Genomic DNA, 20,755 nt, shown 5'->3' with positions numbered 1-20,755 from the left:
AGCAGGCCCTTCCTGCACGCAGGTGGGTTGGAGCCTACCAGCACCTGCAGCTGCTCCCTGGCTAGCCAGGCCAGCCAGCCATCGTCTGGTAGGCCAGGCAGAAGCAACAGAAGGAGGAGTATTGCACTTATTACATCCACTTGGGCAGGTGCAACTGAGGAGAGCACTGCCCCTGCCTCAGGGGATTTGCAGTAACAGCTACTGTCCCTATAGGCACGTCTACGTGTCCCTCAGGCAGAGATCTGCACCGACTTCCTCAAAAATTGCTGTCCCCTGGGCATGAAGTGCAAGAAGAAACATGCACCGCTGTGCCCTGTCTTCTCCTGCAGGGGCGTCTGCCTCAGGGGTGTCCAGAGATATGAAATGGTATTTAGAGGTCTAAAACTGGCAGTTATTACAGCTATCTTGCATCTGAGTTTGCTGGGTATTTATACTTTATCTTCACTAGATCATGTGTTTTTTAGAACAGAATCCATTACGTAATAGATATATCTTTATTTATCGTGGAACTTGATATTGTCCTTTGTAAGAGTGGATTTTAAAAAATGAACTTAACCTGTGCTTCTTCCCAGAACCATTTTTAACCTTCCCTAGATGTGATGACACCCTCATTAAAAACTGTTTGCCCTCTGGGCTGTTAGCTGTCTCCACACACTTGACATCTGACACAAATTGATAAGAATATGCACAAATCATCTCAGCTTATATTCCTCGTTTACCCAAAATAAAGATTGAATTTGTGAAGCATGATGCTTGGGTTGTAGTGCTCTGCTGGGAGAAATGATAGAACATAGGTGTTGTCTCCTGTTTGCAAAAAAAAAAAAAAAAAAAAAGCCCAGATTTCAGAGGTAAAAATGAGATGCTTATTATCCTTTAATCAAATACGTGTGTGTGTGTGTGTGTGTATACATATATATATATATATATATATATATATATATCTTTTACAGAAAAATAATTCAAAATAATGCATTATTTAAATACCAAGCTATTTTGGTAATTTAAAACATAATTCAGTTTACAGAAATTGGATTAACACAAATTTCAGTAACACCTCTGTGGAGAGCAAGGATGTATGTTAAAATATATATATGTACATTATGTACATATATACATATGTATATCTATATATACATTATATGTATGTTACGTATATATACATATATATAAATATGTCCCATTTGAGCTTAAAGAAGAATAATTACAGCTTTTCAGTTCTTTGTGGCTATGCAGCCATATGATTTTCCAAGACTGTTTAATGCAAAATTTTCAATCTTGTCAAATTTATATCAAGCCACACATCCCAACTTAAGGTGGGGGAAAGTATGTTCACTGTATTAATGAATATCTCATCTCAATATCAGACTCATTTGTAGAAAATGTATCATTTAGATTGACATTTTTAAAATGAAACTTAAGATTTTCCCTTGGTTATAATGTAAACATGCTCATTATGGAAAATAGAAATATCACCAGAATTAATTGTTGAAATCATCCTGTATTTCCTTTTACTCTTTTTATGCATATTTTACACAGTAGGGACAAACTACATAGTAGTTTAGTATAACTTTTTTTATTAGCATTATGATATAAATTTGTGTAATTCTAGACTTCTCTCTACATAGTACCTGTTTCTCTTTCCCTCTTTTACCCATTTAAAGAAAAAAGTTAGCTCTCCGATATCAGAGGGGGATTTTGATCTTTATACCATAAAGAATCTCTCGCTTTTTATCTGATCTCCCCTCCTCTACTTATACTCCTTTTTGGTCTGAAACTGCAGTGTGGATCTTTCTACTAGTCATCATTCTGGTTGATTAACAGAGCCCTTAACTCTTTACTCTTAGAAATTATGTGTGCCAGGGATCTGTTTTAAGGAAATAGGTTAAGCCATAGAAATGTAAGGCTCTCCAAATATCCAAGCCCTCTCTCACATTTCTCAACCTCCTTAAAGTTAGAAGGGGCCATTTGAGGGGTTATGGCTAATGGTCTAGGAGAATTAGCGGATATTTGTTCAGTTCTATTAGTGGAGCTATTATTAGCAGCTTTCTCCTCCTCTGCCGTGGATTCTGGAGCCACATGTTCACATGGCATAGCCACAACACAAAAGAAGCCTGGGTTGCTGACCCAGCTGCCTTAGAGAGTTGTCCTACTGGTAACAGTCAATGAGGGAGAAATAAATTTTGATGTGCTAAACTATGGAGATTTAGGTGTGTATTAGCACAATATAATCTAGCCTATCTTGACTAATACACGATGCTATGTCCAGTCACGGTGTTTGACAATGTGTTTTCTCTGTTTTGGGTGCCATTCCCAAGCACCTCCACCCCTTTACCAGGAAGTCTTTTCCTGGATTTTTCTTGTTCATCTTCTTGTTCATCTCAGGGGCACTTCCTCTGATAAACCTTTGATTGCCCTCATCCCCCTTTCTGGGTTAATTGCCTCTTCCACATGCTTCTGTCATACATGAGTATATAGATTAGTGATTTTTTGGTTTTGTATGGATTGATAAGATTGTTTTGGAATTGGTTATGTACACTTCCCTTGAGAACAATTAGCATAGATCAGTGGTTTTAAAAGTGTGGTCTGGTAACCCCTGAGTGTCTCTAAGATCCTTTCAAGAGGTCTGTGAAATCAAACCAATGGTGTGAAAGCAGTAACCACTAAAACTGCTAGTACTTTAACAAATCAAGTTAGTGGAATCAAACTATACTAGGAGTCATTGTATCATAGTATTTTCACTGCCACATATTCACAGGGGAAAATATCAAGTTTCATCAAGAATGCCCTGAATGAAACATTAAAAATTATAAATTGTATAAAATCTTGACACTCAATATCTGTCTTTGTAATATTCTAAATGACAAAATGAGAAGTACACATAAGCACTTTTGCTGCATACTAAATTAAAACAGCTATCTTGAGTGAAAGCACTTGAGCAATTGTACAGTTTATAAGCTGAAGTCACCACTTTTGTCATGCAACAACATTTTATTTGAAAAGAATGACTGAAAACTATGGTTATTTAGAATCAGTATTTGGTAGACATTATCTTGAAAATGTATAAAGTAAAGTAAATGTATAAAGTAAACAAGGAAAACAGCTAACAATATTTGTTGTTAATGATAAAATTTGAGATTTATTTTGAAAAATTAGAATTATGGTAAATGTATATGTGCCTCTGTGAACTTGGCAGCCCCCAGATAATGAAAGACCTTATGATGAGGTTGGTTCTGATATTGATGAATATGATTTTTTTGGTATTATATAATGAAAGCTGTCAATACTTGGAACATATGAATAACTCAAAATGACTAATAAATGCTGGAACAAAATCACTTATGGCTAAAAGATTCATTCAAAATACAAGGTATTCTAATGGATTTTAATATAACAGCACCAAAAGTTCATTGATAAGGTTAAATTCCACATTGGAAGAAACTACCACTTGTTGAGTAATATTTTCCATGGAGAATATCTAGAAATATTATTGCCATACTCTTCCCTTTTTCAACTGCATACCTGTGTAAATGTCAGATTTTCTTCATATACTTTAACCAAAACAACAAATTTAATAGAAAAGCAGATATGAGAATCCAGCTGTCTTCTATTAAGCTATATATTAAAGACATTTGCAAAACTATAAAGCAAGCCATTTTTCTCATATTTTTGTCTTGGAAAATCTAGCTATTTTTTAAATAAAAATTCTGTTATATTAACATGTAATGAGTTTATTATCGTTATTTTAAGTGGATTAAATATTTTAAATATTTTTCTGTTTTAACTTTTAATATGATAAATATCAGTAGTTATAGCCTATATAAGCAAAAGCTCTTTGGGGTTCTTAATAATTTTGAAGAATATAAATCGATCCTAAGAGCTCACAGTTTGAGAACCACTGCTATAGATAATTTAAGATCAAGGATATGCATCTGGCAAAGCTAACATAGTAGGCTGACTACAAGAGTGCAGACAAAAGAGTTTATAGTAGAGATAAACACCCTCAAGCCCACAGGCCTCATGCAACTCATTTATAAGTTCCTTTTTTTTTTTTTTTAAACATCTTTATTGGAGTATAATTGCTTTACAATGGTATGTTACTGTCTGCTTTATAACAAAGTGAATCAGCTATATATATACATATATCCCCCTATCTCCTCCCTCTTGTGTCTCCCTCCCACCCTCCCTATCCCACCCCTCTAGGTGGGCACAAAGCACCGAGCTGATCTCCCTGTGCTATGCAGCTGCTTCCCACTAGCTATCTATTTTACATTTGGTAGTGTATATATGTCCATGCCACCTCTCACTTTGTCCCAGCTTACCCTTCCCCCTCCCCATATCCTCAAGTCCAGTCTCTAGTAGGTCTGTGTATTTATTCCCGTCTTGCACCTAGGTTCTTCATGACCATTTTTTGTTTCGTTTTCATTTTTTAGATTCCATATATATGTGTTAGCATACGGTATTTGTTTTTCTCTTTCTGACTTACTTCACTCTGTATAACAGACTCCAGGTCCATCCACCCTACTACAAATAACTCAATTTCGTTCCTTTTTATGGCTGAGTAATATTCCATTGTATATATGTGCCACATCTTTGTTATCCATTCATCTGTTGATGGACACTTAGGTTGCTTCCAAGTCCTGGCTATTGTAAGTAGTGCTGCAATGAACATTGTGGTACATGACTCTTCCATCAAACATGACTTGAGAGTTGATATATTCTTTGTATACACCAGAATTTGGAAATGCATCAGACATCTGTCAAGAGAAAAAAACAAAGAACGCCACCACATGTTTCAATCAAATTTATAATAAAATTAGTAAGATAAATCTCTGACTTACCTTAGTCTCAATATATTTGCTCAGATCTGTGCTGACTTGTGAAACTGCTTTTTCACAATTATCATTGTATGTGACTCCAGAAATATGAAAATTACCTTGGTAATAGTAAGTCTTTCCTGTGAAATAAGGAAATACTTAGAAAATTTTAAAATAGGCAGTGACCTCAAGTCCCTCCATATCTTTATCTCAAAATCAATATTCAATGGATATACTCAGACAGGGAAATTAATTTACTACCACTTGAATGAGAGATTCCCCTAGCTCTCATCCAACTCTAGTTACTCTCAATATTAACAAAGATTGTGTTAGCTCCTAAGCCAGAATCCTAGAGTAAACCCATCTTCCAAAATGACTTCAAACAACCTTTACAACAGAGTTTGAGTGTCTATTTTTACTTCAAGAAGCCCAGTTCAACTAATTTAACTTCAGGTAATATAAGCTCGTCCAGCTTTGTATCTGAAATTGTAGGTAGTTGATCATATAGAGAAATTCAAGAGTAAATTCTCATCCCACACACTTCCTGCTCAAGCCAGGATTCCTGTAGTTCTCCCTTTTGCATCACTCCTTTCCACTAAGTCATTGTTTCTCCAGAAGAAGAAACAATGTTAAATGCAAACTATATTTTGGAAGGATAGCTAGTTAAGCTACTGGTCCTCACTAACATGCTGACAGGGCTTCTTTACGAGAGTTTGATTTGGAAAACTCAGAGCACTATCAATAAGGAAATTGTGTGAATAAAGTTAGTTTTTAATGAGTAGAGTCAAGAAGAGGATAGAAAGATTCAGACTACAGAGAGTTTGTGGGTAGACATGGCAGGCAAGAGACTGTGAGCAACCACTATGCTTCTGAAGGATAAGTTTTTAAATTTGAAACTAAGATGGTTGGGAAGAAGCAAAGGAGAAGAGGTTAGGTTGGAAGAGAACTGGAATTTTCATTGAATCAAGCAAAATGTATCCACACTGCATTATTGTATAGGGTGATATATTTCAGAGGAATAAAACAGAAAAATCATGATAAAGTCAATAGAATAATACACTTAAAGTATTAAGATGTGGGTTTGTGCTCAGCTATGCCACTTAAAAGCCTGTGATATCTAGGAAGTCACTTGGCTTTACTGAGCCTCAGTTTCTTGCATATGAGAATAAGGATAATAGTAAAACCTGCCCTCCCAGGCTCAAAGGATTAGTATGAGGATCAAGCAGAATAATGGATATCAAATTTCTTTAAAAACATAAATGGTTACACAGATTTAAGGGTTTACTTTTCTGAAAGGTAAAAATAAGCTGGAAAAACATGCTTTTCTGGATGTAGGGTTAATAAAAGTTATTAAAAATAAGATCAAGTTAGTATGAGCATTTAGCCATTTAACTACTCTTGACTATCCACTATTAGAAGACCCATTAGTGGATTATCCATTGCTGCTTATCAATTATATCTTAACAACCAATATCAGAAATGAGCCCAGAAGAGTAGAGATCTCCAAAGTTTGAGGTATATTTACTAAAAGATGTACAACTTAACTACAAACCTACTATATAAGCACTTTTATTGACAATGAATATTGGCATCAAAGTATTGAGCATTTCAGTCTTGCCCATACTCCCATAGCTGTTGATATAACTTATAGACTGGATCAAAGAGGCATCTGATTCCAAAATATTATAAACTTTGGTGTCAAATAATATAAAAAGTTATTATGTTGAAATAAAGTAGTAAGTAGATGAGAAAGTTTCCATAAAGAAATTTAACATTTCTGTTGTTTCTTGTCAATTTCTAAGAGTTAAAAGAGATTTAGTAGTAAGGGTGAAAATTGAAGTGTCAATACTGACCAACTGCCAGAAAATGGACAAGGAGACCGAAGTTACTGCCAAGATTGTCATCACTCCAAAAAAAATAAGGATTGTCATCCACAGTGGCCAAGATCTTCTCTGGGAAGATATGTTGTACCTACGAAAGGAGGAAAGTGGCTCAAATCAGATGATAAATATTCTAAATCTACCTGTCTCTCTGCCAACTCATACAACACAATCTATAACTTACACATCAGGTTTTTATATTAGCTTAAAACATAGAAGCCTCAAATGTGTCAAAGAGGATAGACCCTAATACTCATTCATTTAACAAATCATCCTGGAGTACTATGTTAGCTGCTAGGGATACAACAGTGAGCAAAATAGCATGGTTTGTGTACTCATGTTGATGAGGAGAAATTGATTTGCTTTTTTTATTTATCCAAAGAAAGTTATGAAGCATTACATGTGATCTGATTTTATCCTTGCAAACTAAAGCCACATCATCTACATGGACATATATAGATTTATAAACACAAATATATAACATCATTTATATGTTTAATTAAATGTGTAAGAAAACATGATGTCATTGCAACTTTCCCATGTTATAAGATTATGGGTAGACTTTTTTCTTTTTGTTTACTTTTTCTTTAACTATACTTTCTAATGTTTCGACAATAAACAAGGATTATTTGTATAACATAATTTAACAGATACGTTTCATCATCAAAACCAATCAATTAGATTAAAAATAATCAGAAAATATTGTAACTTGGCATCATACAGATAGAGTGGTCTAGGGTTAGAGTTAGGTCATATGGCCACCCTTAGTCTAATTTTTATAAGGTTTGGACATTAGTTATTCTTCATATCTTGAAATACATGATGTCATGAAATAGTCCATTTGGACGAAGAGCTGTAACACACACACACACAAATCTGATTTAAAGTTTCAAAATAGCCTCAACTAGGTCTTCAATCTCTTCATTATCCTAAATAAAACTTACAAAACAGAAGAGTTTGTAAGCAGTGGATATATTTGGCAAATTAGATATTTCCTATGAGCAGGAGAACATTTTTGTTCTTATCCCTCCAGGACTAATTAACTTTTAGGTAGAGAAGATCCTTTAAAAATGAGTAATAAGTACCTATGCCACACCTGTGCAACTCCACCCAGTCTTATTCCTCTCTGTTCTGTTCTCAGTTCTTAATCCTACTCTTCCTTCTATCTCTTTTGATGACTTGTTAATTAATGTTTCCCTGAGCCAACATTCTCAAAGCTCTTCAAAGAAACTCCCCACATTCCATGTATGCTTTTATACTGGAATTCATTTGTTTAATCTCATCCTCTTATACTAGATAAATCACACTTTAAAAGGAGTATACAATTAAAGTAAATAATAACAATATTTATAACCTTATTAATATCTGATCATTTGTGTCTTCTAATGAGTAGAAAAATTTACTGTGATAGTGAAGTCTCAAATTTGCTTTGGATTAGCTGGTTGTAACTTAGCCTGGTAGCTTAGTCTTTCTGAGACATGAATATTAGTTTGAGGGAGTCAAACACTATGTAGCCTAAGTTATGTACATAGTACAGAAAGTAGCTGAGATGGTTTCTATACAAATAATCACTATATTACAGCTTATAAAATGCTTTTCTTGGAAGACCCCTTTTAGATGTTCTTGAAAGTTCTAAAGAATACATATTGTTGACTATAGCACTGATACTGCTTTTTCCCCTTCATTGTGAATTTCTTCCTGTCAAAAACAATTAAGGAGATTTTTTATATCTAAAAGATCACAAGAGTTTATGATTTATTCAATCTCTCCTCTAGTAAACATGATGTATGGACTCTAAAGATTGATTATTATTTTTTAATAATAGCTGAAATTGTTAAAATCATGTTCTAAATATCCAAAATAGTCCATTCACGAAACAATTTACTCTCTCATCTATCAAAAAAATGTTTGGCCATAATTTTTTTTAAAGGTAGGAATTTGAGTTCTTGGATGAACCCCTCATTTAACAAAGAGAATAGGTTAAAAATTAATCTTCAATGAATTTAACCAACTCCATATGCTTAACTAAACTATACCTGACTCACTTTTGGATTGAATTTACTTCAAAGAAGGGCTCATTGCTATTCTAGTATAATCAACCATTCACCTTAATCAAATTACAATAATGTTAAAAAATGATGGTAACTACATTATTCACAATTTTGAAACATCAATCTCACTTTAATTTATCTCCTACAGCCCATACCATGTATCGTTTCCTAGATTAGACTTCCCTATAACCACATTCTGATACTGCATTAGCAGTTAAACTGCAAAGTATTACAAACAGTAGTTTTAATTTATTAAAACTTCATTTCCAACCATTTGAATTGGATTAACCTGATTTCTGTTATACAGTGAAGAGTGTTAAAAAAAATTCCAAACCAAAATTCCTCAAATCATATAAAGATAAACCTTTTTTTTTTTTTTTTCATAGAGGACTTTAAATTATTAGGGAGAGGCTTGTGAATAAGGAACAAAGAAATTAATGATCAAATGAAGCAAATGGCCTCCACCAACAACTTTCTTCTGGAACTCGAGGAAAGCCGAGAGTCCGTGGAAAGGAACTCACTTGAAAATCTATTAAGTTTTGTGGGCCCACTGCAGTTTGTCAAGTGCTAATTTAGGATCTGTGTTGTAAGGTACATTATTCTAAAAATCTATAATGGCATTCAGATTTTAAAATTATTTCTCAAAAACATTCAAGTTAGAAAATATGGTTTTAGTTACACTATTAGAGAACAGAAATGGTAGTATTCTTATGAGTGATTATTTTTAAAAAGTAAGCAAAATTTTGCTGAACTTTGATTATTTTTTTCCAAATTTCTGAAACTTTCCCAGAGACTTTACAGGGCCTCTAGACCTCAGAAATAATAGCATGGGTCCAGAAATAAAAATCTAAATTATAAAAAGCAACCAATTAACAAAAAACTAGAAAATACTCTGTAGCAACCTGTTAGCTTTTCTAGACTTAATCTCCCAAATAAAATCCCATTTACCTGAACATAATGTTCTGATTGTGGTGGTGATGTCTGGGACAAGGGTAGTGATTGATGATAACAGTGATGATAGTGGTAATAAAAATAAGAGCCTTCTGGTGTAGCTTTTAAGATGATCAGTGTTTCACAGGTTTATGTGCTACATCCAGTGTTGGTTGGTTTGTTTTTATGGGCTGGGTGAAATATAGAGAACAAATAAGATGAAACTTGTCCGACTAGTGTTAATGACTGTCGTATTTCTATGGTTTCAAGATAGGAGTCATCCAGGGGGTGATAAACTTCCTTGACTTGGCTATTTAGAAAAAAAGTAATAGCCTAGTCTTGGAATAGTCACTTAAAATGTACACCCAAGAAACAGCTTTGTGGTAAATCAGGATAATCCTAACTCTGTGTTTGACCAATTCCATCATTCTGGCTTCTTCCTCCTCAACTGAAACCAGCTGTAACTATGTAGAAGTTTCTGACAGAAGACTTTCCACAAAGTACCAATTTTAACATAACTAATATTGCCATCATTTTGATATAATGAAATTCTATTTAATTGCAGTTTATATTTTCATTCCCTAATTACCAGTGAGAATGATCATTGTGATCATTATTTCACATACTTCACTTTTCAGCCGTGCTGCAGCCCCAATTTTTGTGTTCTGACTCTTAAAGCCAGTAAGACTGTGGCTTTCTGCTTAACTTTTTAGCTCCTCTACATCACCTGGACTGGCCAGTGCCCTCTGGCAAGAAACCATATGTATGTAAATCTTACCCAGTACAGTCCCTTCCCTTCATGAATTGACTCTGAGACAGTTTTTATCAGTTTTTTGTCACTCTGTACTGCCTTCATATGGTTTTTATATTTTTTCCAAAGTTTATAACTATTAACTCTAGAAGGGCTTGATATAAGAAATTTCACCATTGCTGGAAGTGGAACTAGTTATTGGTGACTTTTAAAAAACAGAATTTCTTAATTTTAGTTTAAAATTTGTCACTATTTCCTTTCAAGGTTAATATTTTATGTGTATATATATGTAGTTGTTGAAGAATTCCTTGCCTTTTATAAAGATATACTTGTATGTTTTATTTTAAAAACTTTAATGTGTTACCATCTGCACTTAAGTCATCAATTCACATTGCATTCGTTTGTGTGTATATTATGAAGTAGGAGTAAAGGTGCATTTTTTTCCATATGACTATTAATTGACCCTGTACATCTTATTGAAATCATGCATGTGCAATTCTTTATCCACTGCCCTGCAAAGCCACCTCTGTTATAAATCAAGTATAAATCAAATGCAGGTCTCTTTCTGAATTTTTTATTGTTTCTTTGATTTATTTTTTTATCACTGTGCCATATCACACCACCTTAATTATTGAAGTTATAGAATGTCTTGTGTCAACTTAAAGAAAAACACACAACATAAGAGTTGTGAGTTTAAGTTGTATTCAAGGTCTTACTGAGGACTATAGCCTGGGGACAGCCACTCAGCTCTGAGGAAACTGCTGCAAAGAGGTAAGGGAGAAACCAGTTTATATATGATTTTTGGCTAGGAAATACATGCAATCAAGCATACATCTTGGTAAAAGTTTACTGTATCACAAAGAACAGATATCTCAAGTCAGTGATTTTAGTGCTTTTCTATGTATGGGAAGATGCAGGAATCCGGGGTTATTAAAATTCTTCTGGAGATGTTTATCTAACTATCTAAGGGGGCTGCTTGTCCAAAACACAGAGAGCCTCATCCTGTCATCCTCTTAATTTCTTCTCAGATTGCAGTAGGTCAGCGAATGTAGTGGATTATGACTTAATCCTTGTAGAAAACACTTTGTTTTTCTCTGTTCACACTTGATATCTGGTATGTAAGCCCGTATTTGTTTTCCTTTTTCAAAATTATCTTGGCTATTTTTAGTCCATTGCCTTTACTTATAAACTTTAACATTGACTGATCAATTTCCAAAAAGAAATCTCTAGACTTTTGTTGATATAACATTGAACCTATAGATCAATTGGGGAAGAATAGACTTCTTAATATATTGAAGCTTCCAATCTGTGAACTTGGTACATTCTTTCATTTATTTAGATTTTCTTTAATTTCTCTCAATAGTGTTTCACAAGGGTCTGAATAGAAGTCTTATACATGTTCTTCTAGGTTCAGTCTCATGTATTTGATTTATTCTATCCTGGTGTAAATGGTATTATTCCTTAAATTTCATGTTATATTTATTGCTGACATATAGAATACAATTGACTTTTGTCTATTGACCTTGTATTGAGAAAACTTAATTCATTTATTTTTTCTATTTGTATATATATATATTTTTAAAATTTATTTATTTTATTTATTTATTTTTGGCTGTGTTGGGTCTTCCTTGCTGCACACGGGCTTTCTCTAGTTGCGTTGAGCAGGGGCTGCTCTTCGTTGCAGTGTGCGGGCTTCTCATTGCGCTCGCTTCTCTTGTTGCAGAGCATGGGCTCTAGGCCCATGGGCTTCAGTAATTGTGGCTCACAGGCTCTATAGAGCAGGCTCAGTAGTTGTGGCGCACATGCCCAGTTGCTCCGCGGCATGTGGGATCTTCCCGGACCAGGGCTCAAACCCGTGTCCCCTGCATTGGCAGGCAGATTCTTAACCACTGCACCACCGGGGAAGCCCTCTATTTGTATAATATTTTGGATTTTTAGCATACACCTACATCTGCAAATAAAAACAGTATTATTACTTCCTTTTCATTGCTTATATTTTCTTTTTTCTTTTTTTGGTTGCTTGGCTGATTGATTGTCTTACATCATAGAACTCTAGTACACTGTTGAATAGAAAGGGTTGATAGCTGGCATCCTTCTCTTGTTCCTAATTTCAGGGAAAAGCTTTCAGTATTTCACCATTAAATAGGATGTTTGCTATCATTTTATCAGATTAAAGAAGTTTTCTTTTAGTTTGCTAATTTTTATCATAAATGAATTTTGAATTTGACCAAATGCTTTTTTTGCATTAATTGAGATAATCATATCATTTTTCTACTTTTATTTGACCAATATTGTGAATTACATTAATTGATATTTAAATGTTAAACCAACCTTGTATTTCTAGAATAACCTCAACTTGATTGCAAATAAAATATGATACATTTTGTGTGTCACTGGGTTTCATATCTTATTTTGTTTAGGATTTTTGCATCCATGCTTCTGAAACAGAATGACATAATTTTATTGTCTTTTTTTTTTAATCAGTCATCAAATTTATACACATGAGTGTATAAATGTCAGTCCCAATCGCCCAATGCAGCACACCACCATCCCCACCCCACTGCGGTTTTCCCCCATTGGTGTCCATACGTTTGTTCTCTACATCTGTGTCTCAACTTCTGCCCTGAAAACCGGTTCATCTGTACCATTTTTCTAGCTTCCACATACGTGCGTTAATATACAATATTTGTTTTACTCTTTCTGACTTACTTCACTCTGTATGACAGTCTCTAGATCCATCCACGTCTCAACAAATGACTCAATTTCGTTCCTTTTTATGGCTGAGTAATATTCCATTGTATATATGTACCACATCTTCTTTACCCATTCATCTGTCGATGGGCATTTAGGTTGCTTCCATGACCTGGCTATTGTAAATAGTGCTGCAATGAACATTGCGGTGCATGTGTCTTTTTGAATTATGGTTTTCTCAGGGTATATGCCCAGTAGTGGGATTCCTGGGTCATATGGTAATTCTATTTTTAGTTTTTTAAGGAACCTCCATACTGTTCTCCATAGTGGCTGTATCAATTTACATTCCCACCAATGGTGCAACAGGGTTCCCTTTTCTCCACACCCTCTCCAGCACTTGTTGTTTGTAGATTTTCTGATGATGCCCATTCTAACTGGTGTGAGGTGATACCTCATTGTAGTTTTGATTTGCATTTCTCTAATAATTAGGGATGTTGAGCAGCTTTTCATGTGCTTCTTGGCCATCTGTATGTCTTCTTTGGAGAAATGTCTATTTAGGTCTTCTGCCCATTTTTGGATTGGGTTGTTTGTTTCTTTAATATTGAGCTGAATGAGCTGTTTATATATTTTGGAGATTAATCCTTTGTCCGTTGATTCATTTGCAAATATTTTCTCCCATTCTGAGGGTTGTCTTTTCGTCTTGTTTATGGTTTCCTTTACTGTGCAAAAGTTTTGAAGTTTCATTAGGCCCCATTTGTTTATTTTTGTTTTTATTTCCATTACTCTAGGAGGTGGATCCAAAAAGATCTTGCTGTGATTTATGTCAAAGAGTGTTCTTCCTATGTTTTCCTCTAAGAGTTTTATAGTGTCCAGTCTTAACATTTAGGTCTCAAATCCATTTTGAGTTTATTTTTGTGTATGGTGTTATGGAGTATACTAATTTCATTCTTTTACATGTAGCTGTCCAGTTTTCCCAGCAACACTTATTGAAGAGGATGTCTTTTCTCCATTGTATATCTTTGCCTCCTTTGTCATAGATTAGTTAACCATAGGTGCATGGGTTTATCTCTGGGCTTTCTATCTTGTTCCATTGATCTATATTTCTGTTTTTGTGCCAGTACCATGTTGTCCTGATTACTGTAGCTTTGTAGTATAGTCTGAAGTCAGGGAGTCTGATTCCTCCAGCTCCGTTTTTTTCCCTCAAGACTTCTTTGGCTATTCGGGGTCTTTTGTGTCTCCATACAAATTTTAAGATGATTTGTTCTAGTTCCGTAAAAAATGCCATTAGTAATTTGATAGGGATTGCATTGAATCTGTAGATTGCTTTGGGTGTTATAGTCATTTTCACAATATTGATTCTTCCAATCCAAGAACATGGTATATCTCTCCATCTGTTGGTATCATCTTTAATTTCTTTCATCAGTGTCTTATCATTTTCTGCATACAGGTCTTTTGTCTCCCTAGGTAGGTTTATTCCTAGGTATTTTATTCTTTCTGTTGCAGTGGTAAATGGAAGTGTTTCCATAATTTCTCTTTCAGATTTTTCATCATTAGTGTATCGGAATGCAAGAGATTTCTGTGCATTAATTTTGTATCCTGCAACTTTACCAAATTCATTGATTAGCTCTAGTAGTTTTCTGGTGGCATTTTTAGGATTCTCTATGTATAGTATCATGTCATCTGCAAACAGTGACAGTTTTACTTCTTCTTTTCCAATTTGGATTCCTTTTATTTCTTCTTCTTCTCTCATTGCTGTGGCTAGGACTTCCAAAACTATGTTGAATAATAGTGGTGAGAGTGGACATCCTTGTCTCATTCCTGATCTTAGAGGAAATGCTTTCAGTTTTTGACCATTGAGAATGATGTTTGCAGTGGGTTTGTCATACATGGCCTTTATTATGTTGAGGTAGGTTCCCTCTATGCCCACTTTCTGGAGAGTTTTTATCATAAATGCGTGTTGAATTTTGTCAAAAGCTTTTTCTGCATCTATTGAGATGATCATATGGTTTTTATTCTTCAATTTGTTAATATGGTGTATCACATTGATTGATTTGCGTATCTTGAAGAATCCTTGCATTCCTGGGATAAATCCCACTTGATCGTGGTGTATGATCCTTTTAATGTGTTGTTGGATTCTGTTTGCTAGTATTTTGTTGAGGATTTTTGCATCTAGATTCATCAGTGATATTGGTCTGTCATTTTCTTTTTTTGTAGTGTCTTTGTCTGGTTTTGGTATCAGGGTGATGGTGGCCTCATAGAATGAGTTTAGGAGTGTTCCTTCCTCTGCAATTTTTTGGAAAAGTTTGAGAAGGATGGGTGTTAGCTCTTCTCTAAATGTTTGATTGAATTCACCTGTGAAGCCATCTGGTCCTGGACTTTTGTTTGTTGGAAGATTTTTAATCACAGTTTCAATTTCATTACTTGTGATTGGTCTGTTCATATTTTCTGTTTCTTCCTGGTTCAGTCTTGGAAGGTTATACCTTTCTAAGAATTTGTCCTTTTCTTCCAGGTTGTCCATTTTATTGACATAGAGTTGCTTGTAGTAGTCTCTTAGGATGCTTTGTATTTCTGCAGTGTCTGTTGTAACTTCTCCTTTTTCATTTCTAATTTTATTGATTTGAGTCCTCTCCCTCTTTTTCTTGATGAGTCTGGCTAATGGTTTATCAATTTTGTTTATCTTCTCAGAGAACCAGCTTTTAGTTTCATTGATCTTTGCTATTGTTTTCTTTGTTTCTGTTTCATTTATTTCCGCTCTGATCTTTATGATTTCTTTCCTTCTGCTAACTTTGGGTTTTGTATGTTCTTCTTTCTCTAGTTCCTTTAGGTGTAAGGTTAGATTGTGTATTTGAGATTTTTCTTGTTTCTTGAGGTAGGCTTGTATAGCTATAAACTTCCCTCTTAGAACTGCTTTTGCTGCATCCCATAGGTTTTGGATAGTCGTGTTTTCATTGTCGTTTGTCTCTAGGTATTTTTTAATTTCCTCTTTGATTTCCTCAGTGATCTCTTGGTTATTTAGTAACGTATTGTTTAGCCTCCATGTGTTTGTACTTTTCACGTTTTTTTCCCTGTAATTCATTTCTAATCTCATAGCGTTGTGGTCAGAAAAGATGCTTGATATGATTTCAATTTTCTTAAAATTACTGAGGCTTGATTTGTGACCCAAGATGTGATCTATCCTGGAGATTGTTCCGTGCACACTTGCGAAGAAAGTGTAATCTGCTGTTTTTGGATGGAGTGTCATATAAATATCAATTAAGTCCATCTTGTTTAATGTGTCATTTAAAGCTTCTGTTTCCTTATTTATTTTCTTTCTGGAAGATCTGTCCATTGGTGTAAGTGAGGTGTTAAAGTCCCCCACTATTATTACTGTCGATTACTTATTACATATAGTAATAGTAATATATTATTACTATTATTACTGTCGATTTCCTCTCTTATAGCTGTTAGCAGTTGCCTTATGTATTGAGGTGCTCCTATGTTAGGTGCATATATATTTATAATTGTTATATCTTTTTCTTGGATTGATCCCTTGAACATTATGTAGTGTCCTTCCTTGTCTCTTGTAACATTCTTTATTTTAAAGTCTATTTTATCTGATATGAGTATAGCTACTCCAGCTTTCTTTTGATTTCCATTTGCATGGAATATCTTTTTCCATCCCCTCACTTTCAGTCTGTATGTGTCCCTAGGTCTGAAGTGGGTCTCTTGTAGACAGCATATAGATGGATCTTGTTTTTGTATCCATTCAGCAAGCCTGTGTCTTTTGGTTGGAGCATTTAATCCATTCACGTTTAAGGTAATTATCGATATGTATGTTCCTATGACCATTTTCTTAATTGTTTTGGGATTGTTTTTGTAGGTCCTTTTCTTCTCTTGTGTTTCCCACTTAGAGAAGTTCCTTTAGCATTTGTTGTAGAGCTGGTTTGGTGGTGCTGAATTCTCTTAGCCTTTGCTTGTCTGTAAAGCTTTTGATTTCTCCATCAAATCTAAATGAGATCCTTGCTGGGTAGAGTAATCTTGGTTGTAGGGTCTTCCCTTTCATCACTTTAAGTATATCATGCCACTCCCTTCTGGCTTGTAGAGTTTCTGCTGAGAAATCAGCAGTTAACCTTATGGGAGTTCCCTTGTATGTTATTTGTCATTTTTCCCTTGCTGCTTTCAATAATTTTCCTTGTCTTTAATTTTTGCCAATTTGATTACTATGTGTCTCGGCGTGTTTCTCCTTGGGTTTATCCTGTATGGGACTCTCTGCACTTCCTGGACTTGGGTGGCTATTTCCTTTCCCATGTTAGGGACGTTTTCAACTATAATCTCTTCAAATATTTTCTCTGGTCCTTTCTCTCTCTCTTCTCCTTCTGGCACCCCTATAATGTGAATGTTGCGTTTAATGTTGTCCCAGAGGTCTCTTAGGCTGTCTTCATTTCTTTTCATTCTTTTTTCTTTATTCTGTTCTGCAGCAGTAAATTCCACCATTCTGTCTTCCAGGTCACTTATCCGTTCTTCTGCCTCAGTTATTCTGCTATTGATTCCTTCTAGGGTAGTTTTCATTTCAGTTATTGTATTGTTCATCTCTGTTTGTTTGTTCTTTAATTCTTCTAGGTCTTTGTTAAACATTTCTTGCATCTTCTCGATCTTTGCCTCCATTCTTATTCCGAGGTCCTGGATCATCTTCACTATCATTATTCTGAATTCTTTTTCTGGAATGTTGCCTATCTCCACTTCATTTAGTTGTTTTTCTGGGGTTTTATCTTGTTCCTTCATCTGGTATATAGCCCTCTGCCTTTTCATCTTGTCTGTCTTTCTGTGAATGTGGTTTTTGTTCCACTGGCTGCAGGATTTACTTTTTCTTGCTTCTGCTGTCTGCCCTCTGGTGGTTGGGGCTATCTAAGAGGCTTGATGGGAGGCTCTGGTGGTGGGTAGAGCTGACTGTTGCTGTGGTGGTCAGAGCTCAGTCTGAATTCTCTTCTTTTATCATAGTTTTTAAGTATAGATATTCTAATTGTCCCCTCAGAATTATTCCACCTGGACCAGCAGGTCTTCTTTCCTGGCTGAAAGTCTGATTTGCAGATTAGTAGCACCATCTAGAGTTCTACCTGCATATATCTCTGTGGGCAAAAAAATCCTCTTTTTTTTTTTTTTTTTGGCACTCTTATCCTAGGTTTATTCAACACAATTCTGTCCTCTACACAACAAAGTACCAACACAATATTACCTAAAATGTTACATACAAAGTTACAAAACTCAAAACAGAAAATGTATAGTACTGACTGTACAATAAAAGCCAAAAAAGCAGTGTACACATTGCCAAGGTAACCTCCACGACCACCATGAATACCAACACAACGGGGGGCTTCTGTGATGATCCAACAGAGGTGACTCTCAGCTTACCAGTTTCAGAGAGAAAGGGAGACTTGGGTGTGTGTGTGGGTGTGTGTGTGTGCACATGAGTACACATGAAAAGAACCATTTTGGGTATTTGGCACTAGAGGTTAGAAGAGGACTCAAGCAAGGGAGCAGGGCCAGGCTCACAGGAACGGCAATTGCATAAGAGCATACCTTTTCCTGTGGGACCCTGCAGGCCAACAGGTTAGGGCATGAGCAGGCCACCGGATCAGCCCCAGGTCATCTGTGGAATGGGAAAACATGCTGCCAGGCTGGGGCTGTACCACCTTCTGGAGCCCCTGGCTCATCCCTGCTGGCTTTGCCACTAAACTGACTCTCAGGAGCTAGAAATGTGGAAGCCTTCCAGCCAGAAAACTGGAGGGCATCTTTATAAGCACGACCCCAAAGCAACAACACTCCTGCAGCCTGAACTCTGCCGCCAGGGGAAATGTGGCAGTTACTGCCTTCACCTTCGAAGCCTGCCCCTGAGTGAGGGATTTCTTTCCTACCGATCCTCCTTCGGCTAGAAAAGTGACAAAAGTGAGTTGGATGGGATGCAAGTCACAGTGCAGGGCTTCGGTGGCCCTGCTTATCGGGAGGAGTTGGAACTGGAGAGGCTCCTGTGGCTGCGGCGGCCGGGGGACCTGCGCCGAGGGGAACGCGACCTTCTCCTCATCCGTGGGGGTGACCTGCACCACATGGGAGGTGGTGGCAGCATTCTCCTGGGAGGGCTGAATCGCCGGGGGGGGGGGGTGGTGGTGGCCGAGGCCAGGGGGCCAGCACAGCAGTGGCGGTGATCTCCTGGCCATCCACGTGTCCTCCGTCCATGTGCTTCGGCGCCTTCTTGGCCTCATCTGGATTCTCAAACTCCACATATGCGTAGCCTTTAGACAGATGCGGGTGCATCCTTTCTACAGGCACGTCAATCATTTTAATTTTCCCATAGGTGGAGAATATCTCCATGATATGATCCTTGGTCACATTCCTGGTGAGCCTTCCAATGTGCACTTTGGTGTGTTTCGGGGAAGGGCTCTGCCTTTTCCTTTCCTTTTCACCTCTTTTGGGTGGTTTGGATTTGGAGTGGGAACGCCGCCTGCTGTCCTGCCTGCGCCGAGAAGGACTCGGAGAGCCAGGGGAGCTGCCAGAGCTGGAGCTGCAGGATGTGCTGGAACTTCCTGAGCGGCTCGATGCTGAAGATGAGCTGGAGCCGCTGCTGGAGCCCGTGCTGGTGCTGGAGCCCAAGCTGGAGGTCGAGCTGGACCGAGACCTGGTGCTGCTGCTACCACTGGAAGCGCTGCGCCTCTTTCGCGTTTTATCCCTGCCAAGATCCTTCTCGCTTGACTTCTTAGTGGCCCCCTTATCTTTAGAGCGATCCTTGGACTTCTCGTCAGAGCGGTCTTTGCGTTTGGTAGGAGAAGGAGCCCTAGTGCTGGACTTTTTATTATTTTCTTTGACTCCTAGCAAGCTCTTCTTTTTCACTCCTGATAAATGCATTCTCCCCTTCTGAGGTGTTCAAAGCAGCAGTGGCAGCCTCACTTATCTGAACTCTCACTTCTAACTTGAGTCTGAGAAACGATCCCTAATCGATTGCAATTTACGCCAAAGTGCAGCAAGTCCCCAGTCCAGGCGCCAGGCTCTGAGCCCTTCCAGGGTAGGGCCCAGCGTTGCCAGCCTGGGTCTCCCCAGCGAGAGGGCTGCGAGGGCGGAGGCCGAGTTCCCGGCTGCCCCGAATTCCGGGGGGCCTCACTGGGCCCGCTGCAGAGCGGACCGAAAAAAGTCCATTTTTAAAAAATTTTTATTTTATATTGGACTACAGTTGATTTACAATGTTTTGTTAGTTTCAGGCATACAACAAAGTGATTCAGTTATACATATACATCTATCTATTCTTTTTCAAATTCTTTTCCCATTTAGGTTATTACAGAATACTGAGTTCCCTGTGCTATACAGTAGGTCCTTGATTGTTAACTATCTTAAATATAGTAGTGTGTATTCACACAATCCAAAACTCCCAATTTATCCCTCCTCCCCACCTTTCCCTTTTGGTCACCATAAGTTTGTTTTCTAAGTCTGTGAGTTTGCTTCTGTTTTGTAAATAAGTTCATTTGTATCATTTTGTTTTATTCCACATACAAGCAATATCATATAATATTTGTCTTTCTCTGTCTGACTTACTTCACTTAGTATGATAATCTCCAGGTCCATCCATATTGCTGCAAATGACATTATTTCATTATTTTTAATGGGTTAGTAATA

The 20,755-nt window shown here is 36.6% G+C and overlaps 1 protein-coding gene across 1 annotated transcript; it reads right to left on the bottom strand.

Annotated features, from left to right (window-relative positions):
• Window positions 1-19,022: 19,022 nt before the first annotated feature.
• On the bottom strand, window positions 19,023-20,112 carry LOC118895933 (RNA-binding protein with serine-rich domain 1-like). Its single transcript, XM_036853511.1, is given in 3 exon segments — window positions 19,023-19,066; window positions 19,069-19,146; window positions 19,234-20,112. Coding segments are annotated over 3 exon segments (882 nt in total). The 5' UTR covers window positions 19,994-20,112.
• Window positions 20,113-20,755: the final 643 nt, after the last annotated feature.

Source organism: Balaenoptera musculus, chromosome 5 (assembly GCF_009873245.2).
Source record: "Balaenoptera musculus isolate JJ_BM4_2016_0621 chromosome 5, mBalMus1.pri.v3, whole genome shotgun sequence".
In the NCBI taxonomy this organism is placed as follows: domain Eukaryota; kingdom Metazoa; phylum Chordata; class Mammalia; order Artiodactyla; family Balaenopteridae; genus Balaenoptera; species Balaenoptera musculus.
The sequence above is the reverse complement of the archived record's forward strand: the minus strand, read 5'-3'. Positions and strand labels throughout refer to the sequence as shown.